At 36.6% G+C, this 17379-nt stretch overlaps 1 protein-coding gene across 1 annotated transcript in view; it reads left to right on the top strand.

The window, feature by feature from the left end:
• Tenm1 (teneurin transmembrane protein 1) overlaps positions 1–17379 on the top strand; it is an 811545-nt gene that overhangs the window by 441687 nt on the left and 352479 nt on the right. Inside the window, exon 7 of the mRNA XM_036174144.1 lies at positions 4480–4720. Coding sequence (XP_036030037.1) covers positions 4480–4720 — 241 coding nt within the window. The remainder of the gene's footprint in view (positions 1–4479; positions 4721–17379) is intronic.

Genomic DNA, 17379 nt, shown 5'->3' with positions numbered 1-17379 from the left:
TTCGTGTATTTGTATGTATAAAAAGGATGAGAGCACTGACTCATCTTCCAGATGACTGGAATTTTTGTAGGTCAAGAATAAAGTTGAGGGGCTGGAGAGATGGCTCAGCAGTTAAGAGTACTGGCTGCTCTTCCAGAGGACCTGGGTTCAATCTCTAGCACCTACATGGCATCTCATAACTGTCTGTAACTCCAAGATCTGACACCTCACACAGACATACATGCAGGCAAAACACAAATGCACATAAAATAAAAATAAATTATTTTTTAAAACCATACTACTACTCTTACTAAGTCTCTTTCTTTAAATATAACACTGATAGTTTGTGGCGTAGTGTACTCTGTATTAGTTCTTCTGTTGCCATGCCAAAATACAGGACAGAAATAGTTTAGGAAGAGATTGGTCTGTTTTACAGGTCCAAGGGATACAGTCTGTTAACATGACAAGAAAGGCAAAGCAGTACAAGGAGAAAGTGGCTGGGCACATTGATTCCACAGTCAGGAACTGTACAACAATGAATAATTTAGCTCAGCTCCCTTCCCCCTTTTTCATTCAGAACAGGGCCCCAGACTAGGAAATGGTGCCACTTACAGTTGGAGTGGTTCTTCATTCAATAATTAATAGAGAGAACTCTTCTCAAATTGTCCACAGGCTTGTCTTCTCCACGATTCTAGAGCTTGTCAAGCTGACAATCACCATTAAATATCACATTCTGCAACATAATTTTTCAAGTATTTTCACATAAGTAATTTTCATAAAGTAATGAATTTTAGAAATGAATGCAATACCTTGTAGCAGAACTCCCTGTGTATGTTAATGAAATGTAAGAGTCAAGACATCCTAGCAGAGATACATTTCTGCTGAAAGTTTTATCTAACAGTGATCCATATTATCATCTACAAAATGTGTAGGGGAAGATGCATACTGCCTTCTTTCTCACTTAGCTTTTGGAGAAAAAAGGAAGTGCTATTTCAAAAGCATGTACCTCTACCAATAAGTCTGCCACAGGTAAAATACCTTAGATATACAGTTTGGAGAAATTTCCCCACAGAGAGATTATTTTACCAACTTATTTTAGGACCTTGGACCTGAAATTGGTTCATTTCCAAGTATATTATGTGAATTAGACCTTGCCTCCAAAAACTTAATTTACTTTCAGAAGCTTTAGAAGTATGTCTAGACACTGATACTTGCATAACCACCCCCTAACCCCACCCCACCCCTGCTTTGCTTCTTTCTCTTGGGCACTGGACTATATGGCAGCCAGAAACATTTGGAAGTAAGTGCACGTAACTCCAAACCTGATGGAATTAGTGCTCTAGAAATCCTGACACTGAACACTAATGTATTTTCCATTACTGTTTAATGTTGGGAAATACCATTTCACAGAGCCCAAGGATTAAATTGCTTCATATGGAGGTAACAAGTGCATTCCCCATCTTTTTCCCGAGGAGAAAAAAAAAAAAAAGAACAAATCTGAGATCATTTGCATTTCATAAGTGTTAAGTTCTGCATGTAGTCTACCAAGAACATCATTCCAATATTGTAAAAGCATTTAAAGAAAGTATTAACAATAGAAAAGCCTCTGTATATGAAATATGAAAATAAAAATGCATACTAAAATTGATTAATATATACACATATGTATATCACTATAATATGCATATTTAATCAGAAATATATGTGCATGTCTCAATATATGCATATATTTTAAAGGTGATTGTGTATGGCATTTCTACCTGCAACAGAAGTATTATAATATCATGATTGTACTTTTGAATTAAATATAGTTTTACCACCATTCATAATAGGTTACTTATAAGCATTTGAAGGAAATTCAGCAAACAACGAAACTAAGTGCTCTTGAGTGATTTTCCTTTTAACAATACTACTGGATGGGAACTTTCTTTTGAATAACTTTCTTTAAAAATAGCTGTGGATATCATGTGTGTGTTTGGAGGTGTTCTAGCCATGAGCTCTAAAACAGACCTTCCTCTGACTGTGGACAACCGCCATGCCTTCTTTTTTCTTTACATCATTCAATACTTTCTTACATGTAATTTTGGATGCCAAATCTGTGCTGTGTCAGTATTACTCTTGACACATTGTGGGAGCATTGCTTAAAATGCCTCCTTTCAGATAATATTGTTCTTCCCCAGAGTCCTAAAAAAAATACTTTCAAGGCAGAAACATGCCTATCTGTGAGCATACCTATTTATGAAGTCAACTAGATATTCAGTAGATGCATCAGGATGATACCCAAATTAAACACTAAAGGAATTTTTTTGGGTCCAATGAATGAATCAAAATCTTTCCTATCATTAAATATTTGGGGACCTTGCTTTATACCAGAACTGTACTCAATGCTTTATGACGTATAAGAGAAATAGAAAATGACACTTCACTAAGAAATGTATTTTCTATTGTGAGAGAAAAGACAAAACATATGGTCTATCAAATGAATGCCATGTTATAGAAACCTCAAAGGCTAAACTTACATTAAGAACAGTAAATGTTAAAATTGGAGAAAAGAGTCACATTTAAAAAGTCATCAGCATATTATCTTCATTCCTATTTTATATCAGTCAACTCAGACAAAAGCAATATTAAATTTAGTAGAATATCCATATTATAAGTGAATGGGTCAAGTTTTAGCATGAAAGAAACAGAACCCAAAGACAAGCTTGCCATTCCTCCAAATTCTGTGCTCTTTTATACCTTCCAGTCTGTGTTTTAGGAATTACAGACATTTAAGAGGGAAGCAGACACATAAACATAAATGAGAATTCAGAAAATGCAGAAGATTCTGTGCTGAGAATCAGAAGAAGGGGGAAAATTTATTACAAGTATCTGTACTAGAGCACTGGCCAGAGAGTCATATGTGAGTTCTATTCATGGTTAAACTGTCAGTTTGCTTTGGTTCCTAGACAAATTTCCCATCTATAAAATGGTCTTTTCTGCCCTAATGCTTCTGTCTATGATGTGAGTATGAATATAAGAATTTAAAAATAGTAATGAAATGTTAAGTACTAGTGATGACATTTTAGGGGTTATGAAATTTGGGCTGAACATGGAGTACAGGGGTGATTTAGGAAATTAATAGAGTATTTTAAATACATAAAGATAGCTAAACACCTAATAGAATCTGTAAATGAAGTGATCACCATTCTTTACCCTGTCTTTCTACAATTCATACTTTTATAAATTTAGTTTTCCTGTACTAGGAAATCCAGCCAAGAATTTGTCAGACTCTTGCTCCTGGGATAGTAATGTTTTGTTTTTTGTTTTGTTTTGTTTTTTGGTTTTTTAATTTGAAAACCAAGCCAGTGTCTTTAAAATTCATGTCTGAAGTGGAAAGATTGAAAGAAGTGATTTTTTTTCTCTGATCAGTAACTGATCAGAACACAGCAGCTGAGCCCTCTGTTAGATGTCGAAAGCCTCCGGCATTTTTCTGCTTTTCAACTCTCTTTGGGGAGGTGGGACAAAGCTGTGCCATCTACAAAGTTTATCCAGAACGTGCTGGTGTTGCAAGTCATCACTTGACATCTATTATTATCTTTCTCCTGTGAAAGAGAGGTGGCTGTCTGCTACAAGAGTGATTTCTTTTCAAAGGGCTTTAATTGGGGGATTTCTCCTGGGCCAGATTCTAACTAACTGTCTTGATATGTGCCTGCAAGGACAACTGTGGGAAAATACAAAACAATAGCACATCAGGAGTCTCCGGACTGCTGTCCCTATTTGCCTTGTCTGCAAACAAGCAGGGAAAAAAGTTTCCCCGCTGTTACTGAACTTGGCAGAGCTCCTAAATGATGTGGCAAAAGGCAAGGTGTGCAGACTTTGCTCTGATGGCCATGGAAATGCATATAGTAAACAGAACAACGTCCTCTTAGCCTGGTTTTCATAAGTAGCATTTTGAGGTGTCGGCTGGTGGAGAGATTGGTTTTGTGCAGTTGAGTTACACACTTGTAAGCTATTTTTCTAAAGTATAGATTTACTCTTGTGTAGGCAGGGCTAGCATCCTTTCCTGAGGTAAGTCAGGTGTCCTTACATTTTTATTTGAAGTGCCAAATGATTGTCCTCGCAATGAATTTGTGCCTCTCACTGGTCTTTTCTGAAGTGAGATTTTTTTTTTTTAACAACTGATGGAAATCAGCTCACTTCTGTTCTGTAGTCTTATATCTCGTTGATGATTTATTTGTTCAGTAGCAGAAACTATGACAAATTGTATGAGGCGGCCTCATTTCTTTTAGCTAATATATTCCTGAAGAATTTACATGTAAATGCAACTATGAATGTTTTACATTTCATAAGCTTGCTGCACGTGCTTTTGTAAGTTAAGTGACATTTTTCAGATAGACTGAACTTCAAATCCCCCCTCCCACGGGTTTTATTATCTGAAATCCTAGTAAGTCTGTCATGCTGTGTTCTCAAAATAAGAGAGGAAGTCTTTATTTGCTGTTTTTGTTCTCTCCATTTTAGACATGCAAAGCAGCCCACACAACCAGTTCACCTTCAGACCCCTCCCCCCACCACCACCTCCTCCGCATGCCTGCACCTGTGCCAGGAAGCCACCTCCCACAGTGGACTCTCTTCCAAGAAGATCAATGACTACCCGCAGTCAGCCCAGTCCTGCTGCTCCTGCTCCTCCAACCAGCACCCAGGATTCGGTTCATCTGCATAACAGCTGGGTCTTGAACAGCAACATACCACTGGAGACCAGGTACTTAAGCTATTACTCACCCCACTAAACTTGAATACTGAAGGAGGATGACTCCACTAATAGTAGGAACTCCTTTCACCATAGTTATCTGCAGAAAAACACAACTATGCACCACTATACACAAGTGTATCAGTAACAGGGCAGATCCCATCACAGGAAACAGTGATTCAGGCAGACCCATAGACATGAGCCAAAGCAGATGCACTTGTAAACAAGAAATCACAGATGTATAAATACTGCGTTTTCAGACACCCATCAAAAATTGAATGAAGCAGTGATCTGAGCTGTCACTGTAGCCTCAACATGAAAATTAATTGTGTTGTATTTCAAGAAAGTACAAGGATATAGAAAGGAAGGAAGGAAGGAAGGAAGGAAGGAAGGAAGGAAGGAAGGAAGGAAGGGAGGAAGAAATTAAGGGAGGGAAAGAGAGAGAGATGGAGGGAGAAAGAGAGAAAGAGAAAGAAAGAACAAACACTTGGAGAAATAATGGTCATTGCCTTGTTATTTATTATAAAATCACTTGAAAAGGAAGATACTTTCTAATAGTTCAAAAAGGTTTTGCCTTATGAGGGGAAATGCATATGTAACTTGAAAAGTGTATTCTAGTAGCATGAGATTTTAAAGAAAAATAAGACACTGTTTTTCTGTCATGTCACACATTTGGGTTTCCGAATTCACTCTCTTAGTTTTTTTTTTTTTTTTTTTTATTTTAAGTAAAGTTCTACTCCTCTGCAATTATAAGCCCTTTGACCATGAAAGAATCGGTACTGGGTAGGATTAATTGAGAAATCGCTCACCATTTCCTATCATTTTTTAAATAAAATTAGCCTTTAGAGATGACAGTATAGCTCAGTGATTGAATCCTCATCACCACAAGCTCAAATGCTACTTTCTATTAACACAGGAAAACTTAAACTAGTAAAACACTGGATTCTGTTGTCAAATTCCAGGAGTACCTGGTGACTTCTTTTATGTCTTAATCATTTTAGAAAGACAATTTTATGTAAACAATGTTCAGACTATATCAGTCAATAAACAATGTCTGGCATGAAATTCTATTCTAATATCCTTTGGGAATCATAACTGAAAGGGAGTGACAAATAAACTCACATTATGAAGCTTTCCTCCTTAGTAGCATATTAAATTAGTGAGCATCAGCAAGTATCACCACTTCCACTGAAAGTGCTATGGCCCAAATCCAGAAAACTATACCATTCATCACATACTGGATTAAAAAGATTTATAAACCACTTTTTTTCTGCTCCTGGAACATTCAGCAGTAGTAGTCAGCACCTATGGTGAAGACAGCATGTTTAGAAGAGTACTAATGATAAGTTAGTGCATTGTCCTTTTTTATTGATAAAATCAACCCTGTATTCCATCCCTATTCCTGTCTTTACCCTCATACCTCCTCTTCTTCTTTTTTATTGTAATGGAAGGGAAGAAATGTATAAAATGAGAGAAACAATGAATAAAGGAAATCTAAAGGCACAGGAGAGATAGTTCAACAGTTAAGAGCTAATCTTCCAGGCTGTTCTTCCAGTAGACCTGGGGTCAATTCCCAACACCTACATGGCTGCCCACAACCATCTAACACTAGTATCTGGGGATCTGACACCATCTTCTGCCCTTCTTAGGCACCAGACATGTATGTGGTACACAGACATATACATTCGAGGCAAAACACCCATACACCTAAAAGAAAAATAGCAAATTTTTTAAAAATTGAAGAAAAATGTAAATATTCATAGTTTTCAAAGAGAGGTAACTCCCTCATTTTTCTTTTGACTCGTCTGTGAGGCTTGGTCATAGCTAAGGGAACAGTATGGTAAACCAGCTGTTCTGTCAAACAAACTGAGTCCCTTTTTCTAGTAAGACAAATAACAGGAAATCTGGAAGGAGGATGGAGATAGGCTCAGGCAAACTGAGAGAGAAAGCTATTCTTATTTGAAATGTACATCTAGGCATGTTTGTACAAATTGCACCCACGGACCTTCTGTATCTGTGCAAGGAATGTATTAATTGGTCTCAGCTTCCTGCGATGTAGAGACAAACATAAGTTTTCATGTGAGACTGAGGAGAGAGCCTTTTTAGTCCATTTGAAAATATATTCAGCATCAGAAAAATGAAATTAAAAATATTTAGAAGCTAGATTATTCTTTGCTTTGCATCTAATATTCACTTATGAGTGAGTACATATCATGTTTATCTTTCTGGGTCTGGATTACCTCACTCAGAATAATTTTTTTCTAGTTCCATCCTTTTGCCTAAAAATTGCATGATGACATTGTTCCACAACCCCAGAGAAGCTAGGTAAAGAGGAGGACACTAAGAGGGACACACATGGATCACCCCAGGATGAGGAAAGAGTTAAGACCTCCTAGGTAAACTGGGAGGAGGGAGTATAGGGAGGGGATAACATGAGATGTTCAAGTTGGGGGAAAGACAGGGAGGGAGATCAATGAAAGAGATATCTTGACAGAGTGTACCAGTAAAGGAATGGGGAGAAATCTGCAGCTAGGGAAAACCCCAGGAACTCACAAGGATGTCTCTAGCTAAGATTCATAGCAATGGTGGAGAGGATGCTTGAACTAGCCTTCCCCTACACTCAGATTGGTGTCTACCTTAACTGTCATCATAGAACCTACATTCATTGACTGATGGAAGCAGATGCAGAGACCCACAGTCAAACACTTGGCCAAGATCCTGGAGTTCAGTTGAAGAGTGGGAAGAAGGATTATAAGAGCAAGGCGGGTCAGAATCATGATGGGGAAAACCATAGACATAGCTGACCCAAGCTAGTGGGAGCTCATGGACTCTGGACTGACAGCTAGGGAACCTGCATGGTACCAAACTAGGCCTGCTGAACGTGGGTGAAAGTTGCATGGCTTGATGTGTTTGTGGGCCCCCTGGCAATGGGACCAGGACTCATCCCAAGTACACGAACTTGGCTTTTTAGAGCCCATTCCCTATGGTGCAATGGCTTACTGAGCCTTGATGCAATGAGAAGAGGCTAGGTCCAGCCCCAGCTTGATAAGGCCACCTGTGTTGACTACCCAAGGGAGGCCTTACCATCTATGAAGAGGGGATGAGGGTGGGTTGGGGGTAAGTGGGGCAAGTAGAAGAAGGGGAGGGGGGCAGAACAGGAGTTGTTATGTAAAAGGAAAGAAAATAAAATGTTTAATTTTAAAAAAGAACATAAAAATACCTAGAAGCCTTATTGGCCTGATTAACTAGAGCTTTTCAAATTTATCCTTGAAATATATTCATTTCACATTTAGTCAATAAAAGGTAAGAGTGCATAGTAACTTATGAATGAGCTGGATAATAGGACCTCTTAGAGCCTTAGCTTCCTCATTTATAAAAAATAATATAAAATGCCTTCCAGACCTTGGAGCATTAGGTCCTGGCTTCCACTCAAGGATGCCCCCAAAATCGATCATGTGCTAAAAAGAACAAACTAGTATAATATAAAGAGCCTCATACACTGTAAAACGCTTTACACATTTGAAAGGTGACATTATTATCTCTACTAAGTGGTCAACTGTCTCTGTTTATGTACTTCCAATAAAGGGATTAACTAATAACTGAAATATTCCATTCTACCTCAAACAACTGCTCAAAGATTCTTTTTGAACCCAAAGCTACTACTTTTAATATGTCTATTATTATCCTCTAAGTTTAGTGCCTAAGCAAATAAAGCCCCTCTCTCACTTTTCACTACTTATGAGTCTGATGTGTTAAGCTAAATACTTCCCCAATTATTTCACATGTTCCTCACATTTCTGGGTTACAGCCTCCATTCCTGATAACTTTCTATAAAACACAATCCACTTTGCCCAAACTGCTCTTGGAATGTAGTGTAAGGCTCAATGTAGCCTGAATCTTATTAGCTTCTCTAGCTTCAAGGAGTAGAGATCAGTCAGGTTTCCCTGAAAAGTACACAATTTCAATTTGATATTAGTTCCTGGAAACTCAGGAAACATTGATCAACACCCAAAGAAAGAGTAAAGTTTATAGACATATAGCTCTCAGGCATTAAAAGACAGAGAAATGTTCTGTGTGGTTATTCCTTTCTTTGCCCAATAGCTTGCTCTTGCCATTGGCTCAATGTTTCTTTGTCTACCACAGTGTCTGCTTCCACTTCTCTACAAGATTCCATATGTACCTGTTACTCCCTCTCACCTTCTTCCATCAGCTCTTTGTCCCATTGCTAGCTTCCTTCCATTGTGGACTAGCTTCCAAAGTCTGTAACGGGGAGTTTGATTAGCCCCCTTCATCTCTTAGGTACTATGGTAAGCTTTTTAGGAAAAGATGCCAGTTATTCTCTCATTCCACTGAGATGAGGCCAAGAAGAAAGCCATGTGGTTAAAAGAGAAATAACTTGTAGAATAACAACGTGGCATTTGACACACTCTCTCAAGATTTTCCTCCTAAGACTGCTCATTAAGAAAGATCTCAGAGCATATCAGATGCCTCTTACTTAGGATTCTTAACAGTCACCTTGACTCATGTCTCCAGGGCTATATGCTATGGCCAACAATCAGCTATCTCTTGTTTAACTATTATCTCTGCTGATACTGTCTACTCCAATATCACCCATTTTAATGGGTATGTAACACTGCTGATACATGCTGATTCACTAGTAACTATGACTCTAAGTCTTTTTAATAAAGTCTAACATTAGGCCATATTTTGTATATTCTATAATTGAAACCTTTTAAATTATACATTTGAAAACATCATCTTTGGACAGTGTCTGTCAAATCAAGAAATTACAAGTTTCTCGGGGTCTCCAAAGCATAGGACCTTCTATTTTCACAGCTTGTGCCTAGGCTGGCTGCTCATATGGTCACCATAAGTTAGACAGTCTGATATTATTCTTACCTTACCAAGTTACATGTAGAATCATTTGATGTTTTCTAAAATGCAAGCTTTACAAACTATCTCATGATAAGCATTTAACTGGCTGATTGCAGCATTTTTCTGTTCCTCAGTTCTATACTAGGGGCCTGTTGCTTTCATATGCTCCCAGAAAGAAATATTGTAGAAGAACAGTCTTATTAAATAACAAACACAGAGCCAAATGCAGAGTTAATAGCCCAAGAGGTCAGAGCAATAGCAAAGAGCTAAAAGCCTCACCCTTCACTGCCAATGCTGTCCTTCCTCTCAGCAATATTTCCTTTGTGTCTGTCCTTTTTTATTGACTTTCTGTTCTGCCTTCTCATTGGTTGTAAACCCAACCACATGACCTCCTCATCACTGCCTGTCTGTACAGACCTCCAGGTCTGCTATGGTTGGTGTTGAGACTAAAGATATGTGTCTCCACGCTGGCTGTATTCTTGAACACGCAGAGGTTCGCCTAGCTCTGCCTCCCAAGTGCTGAGATTAAAGGTGTGCACCACCACCGCCCAGGTTCTGCTATGGCTTGCTATTAGCTCTCACCCCCAGGCAACTTTATTTATTAACACACAAATAAAATCACATTTCAGTACAAATAAAATATCACTATAGAAGATCCTGGCATCTCATTCTTTTGCCATCAACCCATACCATCCTTATTCCCTCTATATAGGCTCCAGTATACGGCAATGGATATACTTGTAACATCTTGTATCCAGGGCTGAGCAAAAAATTTCTCAGAATCTACTCTATTGGTACCACAATCCTTGTGCATGTGTAACTCTGTGTGTACAGGTACATATATGTGTGTAAGCATATGTGTGGCTGTGGATATGAGTGTGTGTGTGTGTGTGTGTGTGTGTGTGTGTGTATGTGTGTGTGTGTATACATGCATGTGCATGCCTGAAGTCAAACTCAAGCATCATTTCTCAGATATAATATACCTTGTTTTATGAAACAGGTTCTTCATTGGCCTTGAGTTTGTCAATTTACCTAATCTGATTGGTCAGCATACACCAGGCATCTGCCTGTCTCTGCCTTCCCAGAACTGGGGTAACAAGTGCACACCAAGTTGCTTGGCTTTTATTTTATGTGTATATTTATTTATTAAATTTTCATGCAATATATTTTGATCATATTCTTTCCCCTCCTCTAATTCCTCTCATGCTCCACCACCCAAATTTAAGCTCTTTCTCATAAAATGAAAAAACATAATAAAACAAAGCAAGTCAACAAAAACAGCGCACAAGAAAACATACATTCAGTTTTATGTTGAGCAACTACTCCTGAGCATGAAGTCTGCCCTGGAGTGGGGTTGATATCCCCAGGGTCAATCCATCAAGGAAAACTGAGTTTTGTTCTCCCAGCAGCTACCAAGTGTAAAGAGCTGGCTTTTCTTTGAAAAATTAGAACTGGAGATGGAACTCAGGTCATTAGATTTGCATAGAAAGCCCTTTATTAACTCATCTGTCTCCCCAGCCTCAAATGCTTTTAATGAACCTTTGCCTAACTTATGCTTTAATGTATATTTATTGATGCTTGTTTGCCATATATAGTATATAGGTCTTTTTAGTAAATAGTGTAGAAATCAAGAAAGGACTCCCTGATTTTTCATTCCAATAATGATTGCATACATATCTCTTTATCTTTATTCTTCTTACTCTACACACATTTTTTAAAAAACAAACTTTGCTACAATCCTTTATTGTTTTCACAAGTCTCAGACTCAGTTTGGACAAGAGTGTTCTTGGCATTGTTTTCATTATAAATTCTTATACCTTTGTATCTCTGGTTTTCATGCCCTTACTTAGGCATATGTTCTTCACAAGTTGAAACTAAATGACGACACAGAGATTTACATCATTAACAAACTTTCTAATCTCCATTTTAAAGATTCTTAGGATATGAACCCTACATACTACACTTTAAAAACCTATTTTCCTGAAGGCTAGGATTTTAGCTTTATAATATGCTTATTATCCCCAAGATAAAATAATTTGCTTCTCAAAGACTTGCTATCACCTATAACCCAAAAATTCCTCTGTATTTTAGCTACTTAGTTACATTTCGTTTTCACGACCTTCTGAGATATGCAGTCTTCAGGAAGACAAGTTGGATTTGCTATATATTTGTGTTTAGGTAAATAATAACAACTACTACATGACTATAGAATTATAACCACTTCTGTTCACTGTATCTTTCTCTTATGGCACTTCTCTATCAGTATCGAAAATTAACAGGCATTTTTTTTCTACTCATCTGGACAAATGGCTCATTGTAGACATTTTGGTCTGCTACATATAAGGTATGTGTCCTTGTATATGTTACTCAACATCACCATGTTCCAGGTTTATCACCTGCACAATAAGGATGATAGTAAAACCTATTTCATGAGATTCATGAATGTTGTGATAATTAAATAAATTAAAATTGCGATGTTGTTAGAGCAGCCATGAACCTAGGAAGCACTTGATAAATAGTAGTAATAATAACCCCAATAATAATAACACAAGGACAAATTCTCCTTCTTATTCCTTTTCAATTTCTTTCTTCACCCAATTAAAAGTATTTCTCTCTTTATGCTCATGATCTCCCCCAAGTAAACACATACATTATTGTACAGCCTTTCTTGGCATGATTTTGTATAAAATATAGGCTTTCATCACTGTATTCCATTCCTTAGAGCCACACTCCCTTTTTTGTATTTTTATGACATGAATGTATGAGGTTTCGTGAGACTTTTTGTAATCAATCTCCAAAACAGCTTTAGGATTATTACCTGCCTTCTTTCATTCAGAGAAACAATGCCTAAGTACTCACTGCATTCAGAATTGTACCCTCCCATGAACCTTTCCTTTCTCAGCTCTCAGCCTTCTCTTGGTAGTGATAGTCCTAAAATATATTTGGATGACCTATCTTTTTCAACCAAAGGATGGGCACATTACCAAAGCCAAAGAGACTTAATGATGTATTTAAGCATATGTGATTCAACATCCCTAGACTAAGCCACTTACGTTGTCATGGGCCTAGATATATTACCAACCTCCACCAAACTCAATTTCTCTAAGTGATATATACAGAAAATTGCAGGCCTTACCTTGTGGGTTTGTCTCAAGTACCAAATGAAAATATATATGTAAAATACCTGCTCAGAGCCAGGGACATAGAAAGTATGAAATAAATATTATCATTTTCAATTCAGTTTTAAGATCCTGGCAGGAATCAGATGACAAGGAGAGGAAATCAGAGACACTACAGTTCAGAGAGCCACATTAGCTTCACTCTGTTCTAAAAATGTCAACTATTCATATATACCTCTGAGTCTATGGCTTACTGAGCATGTCTTGCAGAATAAGGCATTCCCTGAGCACTTACTGATCTTGGTTCTCTGTGGCTGCTTCCTATATTTTAGAACCTTATAGTCTAGTATTAGCTAAAAGTGTAGCAGTGCTGCATGTATACTGTTCTTGATCCTTATGAGTACTCATAGAATAGGTACTTTCAGTATCATCATCCTCAATTGAGAAACCAAGAAATTAATAAACATAGAAGTTAAAGAATTTTGTGAAACACCATAGGGGTAGGAACTAACAAGTCTATGTAAGGTTTTTAATTCAAGCTACAGGTTTAGGATCTGCATGTTTCACTATGCATTACTTCCTTTCTATGATAGCAAAAGTAAAGCAAAATGAATAACAAATCCATAATAATTTGTCATATGTATGGAATCCCAAAGTCAATATTCTTGGAAGCAGTAGACCTAACCAAGGAGGGAATAGCTGAAGAAGCATCGAGGTAAATAGAAAAGGAAAGACGGGAGCTTCTATGAGGTAAAAAATAAATTAGCACAAAATCACCGTGTTCTTATATCACAAGGTCTTTGATGAAAACTGAAGGAAAAGGCATTCTAGAAGGAACACATGACACAAATACACCTGCACATTAATCAGTGACCTATACTTAAGTTTTAACAGCTGCTACTCTTCCTGTTATCCTTATCCTTTCCCCTTCATAGGCATTTGAACCTATTTAACCAGGTTGTCAGTTATGTAGGAAAATATGTTCCTTCTGATACTAATAAAAGATAGTCATTATGGAACCTCAAAGAAAGGACTTTTAGGCTATGAACAAGAAATGGACGTTTTAGACTGAAGTCCCTGCTGTTAAACTACTGTATTTTATTTCTTTATCAGAGGGCCAATACATAGGTAGATTGTAGACTGCATATTCTTTGGCGATTTAATTCTTCTGCACAAAGCCTACTTACATCCTGTCAAATTAACCTCCATCTCAATGTCATTGATATGGCTTTGACCCTTTGCCATTCTGATAAAAGGAGATTATAGAAGTCACTAGATATGGTTTTGAATTGCACTTTCTTTTCCATAGTATGGCCAAAGGCAAATTGTGGAATTCTAAACCTCAGTTTTCTCATCTTAAAAATAGGTTTCTAACACTCCCATCAACCGTGACAAGGTTTATTTTAGAACTCACACGTGACTTGCACTCTCCTTCTAGTTCTCTGTAGCCTTTCAGAAATCTCACCCACCCTCGATTTTTGCTTTCCTTTCTATATATTTCTCAATCCTATCCAGACACTCTTTGAGTATATGTGGCACAGGTAGATATACTGGTTACTTCTGTGATATACTTACTTCTGTGGAGACTTCCAAAATCTACCCCACTACCCACAAAGCACTAGGACATCACCTTCAGTTTCTCAACCTTTTCATGCAGCTTCTACTTTAAGGACAATTTTCAGTATTATTGTTCCGCTTAGCAATGTTCTGAAATCAATTTCCTAACGCAGAGTTTATAGTCTTTACTCACTAGACTATACAGTCAAGTGCTAGTTCAAAACCATTGAAATTTGTCTGACCTGCTTCTGAAAAGGTATTTATTTATTTATTTATTCATTCATTCATTCATTTACTTATTTATTTATTTAAAATAATTGTGATACACATTAACCTTGATCATTCACCAAAATAATTCCTACTTAGAGACTTGCTGTTAATTTTTCCAGTGCTAGGGAGAGCGTGAATTTAAGAGAAGAATGGCCACATCAGCTAACAAAAGCAAACCGGAATTATATGAAGGAATCAGAAGAGAAGGGGAAAAGTCTATTCATTTATTTTTATCATATTCTGACAGATGGCTGTAGCTTGCTATAATACTAACCGCCTTTATTGGCTTTGGGCCCATATGATGCTTAAGTAGCTAGAACAGGTTTTTTGTTTGTTTGTTTGTTTGTTTGTTTAAAGAACAAAAACAATTGGTGGCCAAGACATTGTCTGGCAAAGACTAAAAAGAGAAATGAAATCCATATGACTAATGCTTGTTATACTTCTAGACCTAGAAATGTTCATTAATGGTGATGACAGTATTATAAATATCTATGAAGTAATACCTTTTACATATTAACACATAAAAATAAGCTATCTAGTGGTAATTATATTTCTGTATTATATAGTAGTACTAAAATCTACCTAAGATTTATAAGTAGTTTTTTATGATATTTGCAATAGAAAAAATAGATTTACAGGCATAATTTTTTCCTCCAATAATGACTACAGGAAAAAATTTGTAATGTACATATTCAGTGCTTAAATTCAACAATACCTCATGTTTTAAATGTTGAATAGCACTAGGGTTAGCCAAATCTATCTTCAGCCACAGATTTAAAGATTCATTTTAAGACAGGAAAATACTTCTGAGAACTAAAATATGACCTATAAATCCTGTTTACTACACATAAACAGGAATCAACCAATCTTTTCAGACTATAATAAATGATAAACATAGAATACATTTAGATAATTCTGTATTCCCAATTTATTTAGATGTTGAGAACAAAACTTTAGTAATAAAAAACTACACATTGGAGTTCATTGTCACAACAATTTGTAGTCACCTTGGTGATAGTACTTTTAAGCATATTTTTTAATAAAACATTCTCAGGTTCGTCTCAAAATAAAACAGTAAGTAAACATAATTTGTTATGTTTTATAAGGAAAGGAAATTTCTTCCAAGATGAGAGGAAATCCAATTTTATATGGAGATTTATTTAGCAATCCAAATGTGGATGTAAACAGGTGTTTTAGGGAATTTAAAGAAGTTAACTGGTTGATGTAATATATGAACAAAACAACTAAAAATTAGAATGTAGAGAAATCACTGTCTCTGACTTTTTGCCTTCCCTAACCATACATCTACACACGTTTCTAACAAATTCATTATTTAACACAGAAATACATGATTTTGAACAAGAGAGAAACAGCTTTTAACAATTTTTCCACTCAAAAGTTATTTGATTATCATAATAAATATTTTCATTGTCATGTCAAGTTAATAGACACATACATGTCTGATACATTTTACTAAAAGTATGAAATATATTTGTATTGCTAGAAACTCCCTTTTTGATTACTTTTTCTACAGAGGTGTGTGTGTGTCTGTGTGTGTGTCTGTGTGTGTGTGTGTCTGTGTGTGTGTGTGTCTGTATATCTATGTCTGTGTTCATCTGTGTGTTTGTGTGTGTGTGTGTGTGCATGAATATATGTGTTTGTGTCTGTATATGTATCAAAGATATTCCACTCAATATCACCCATTGGGAGAAACCAGCTGGTTCTTTATTAATTCCACAACACAAAAATGTTTGTACTCTAAAAGCAAAATATAAAATCAGGTTTAGTTGTCAGATCTTTGAACCATCTCTGCAAGAACTATGAAGCTTGATACTGAGTATTTCATTTAAGAGCTGGAAAGCTCAAAAAGAATTGCCCCCTTTGGCAAACAGATACGCAAATAAACAGTAACATCTGCTTCCCCATTCTATTAAAAAAACACTTTGGTGTGAGGGTATAAGAATGTGCATAACGAAAGTACTTTAAATGGAAAACAGCAGTTCATTATAAATACTATGATGGATTGAATGTAGCATAGATGCCTTACAACAAATTTCATCAGATAATTATAGTTTGTCTACCACGTTCCAACACTGTTCTGGTAGCTAGGGTTTCAACAAAGAACAAAATGGAAGAAAGCCCTACCTTCAGTGATCTTATTTTCTTGTTCAGAATACAGTCTTTTCTCTTACAGAGGCAAATAATAATAATACAGGATTTGTGATCTAACTAGATAAAAATCAAAGAAATATTTTAACTTTGTTTTCCTTTACTTGCTTTCACATTTGTCTTAGTTCAAACTGTTAAGAAAAGCTCTTAGACTGTGTAATTTGTGAAAAGCCAAGATGCATTACTTATGATTGTGGAAGTCTGGAGATCTAGGATCAAGGCACAAGTGAGTAGTGTCTTGTGATGGCGTGTCCTTCATGGATGGTACATGTTGTTATGTCCTTCCACGATAGCAGTGGTTTATCAGGTTCCTTGATTCTCTTTTGTAAAGACACTAATGCTATTCATGACCCCAAAATTGTCCAAACATTCCACTTTTAGTCCAAACACATTGGACATTAAAATTTCACTTACAAATTATAGTGGGATTAACACATTCAGACCACACCAAATTTCTCACCTCAACTTTCATATAAAATTCTGTATCTATGCTTTATAGCATTCTGTGGGAGTAGTGGCACATACCTTTAATCCCAGAACATGAGGGGCATAGACAGGTGGACATCTGTGAGCTCAAATCTAGCTTGGTCTACATAGTACATTCCAGGCCATCCAAAATTGTTCAATAGTCCCTGACTCAACCCACACACCAAATTTTTGCAGGGTATGTGGAAAAATAGA

The sequence above is a fragment of the Onychomys torridus genome, chromosome X (genome assembly GCF_903995425.1).
Source record: "Onychomys torridus chromosome X, mOncTor1.1, whole genome shotgun sequence".
Classification (NCBI taxonomy): domain Eukaryota; kingdom Metazoa; phylum Chordata; class Mammalia; order Rodentia; family Cricetidae; genus Onychomys; species Onychomys torridus.
Note: the sequence above shows the minus strand (reverse complement) of the source record. Positions and strands in the feature narration are given on the sequence as shown.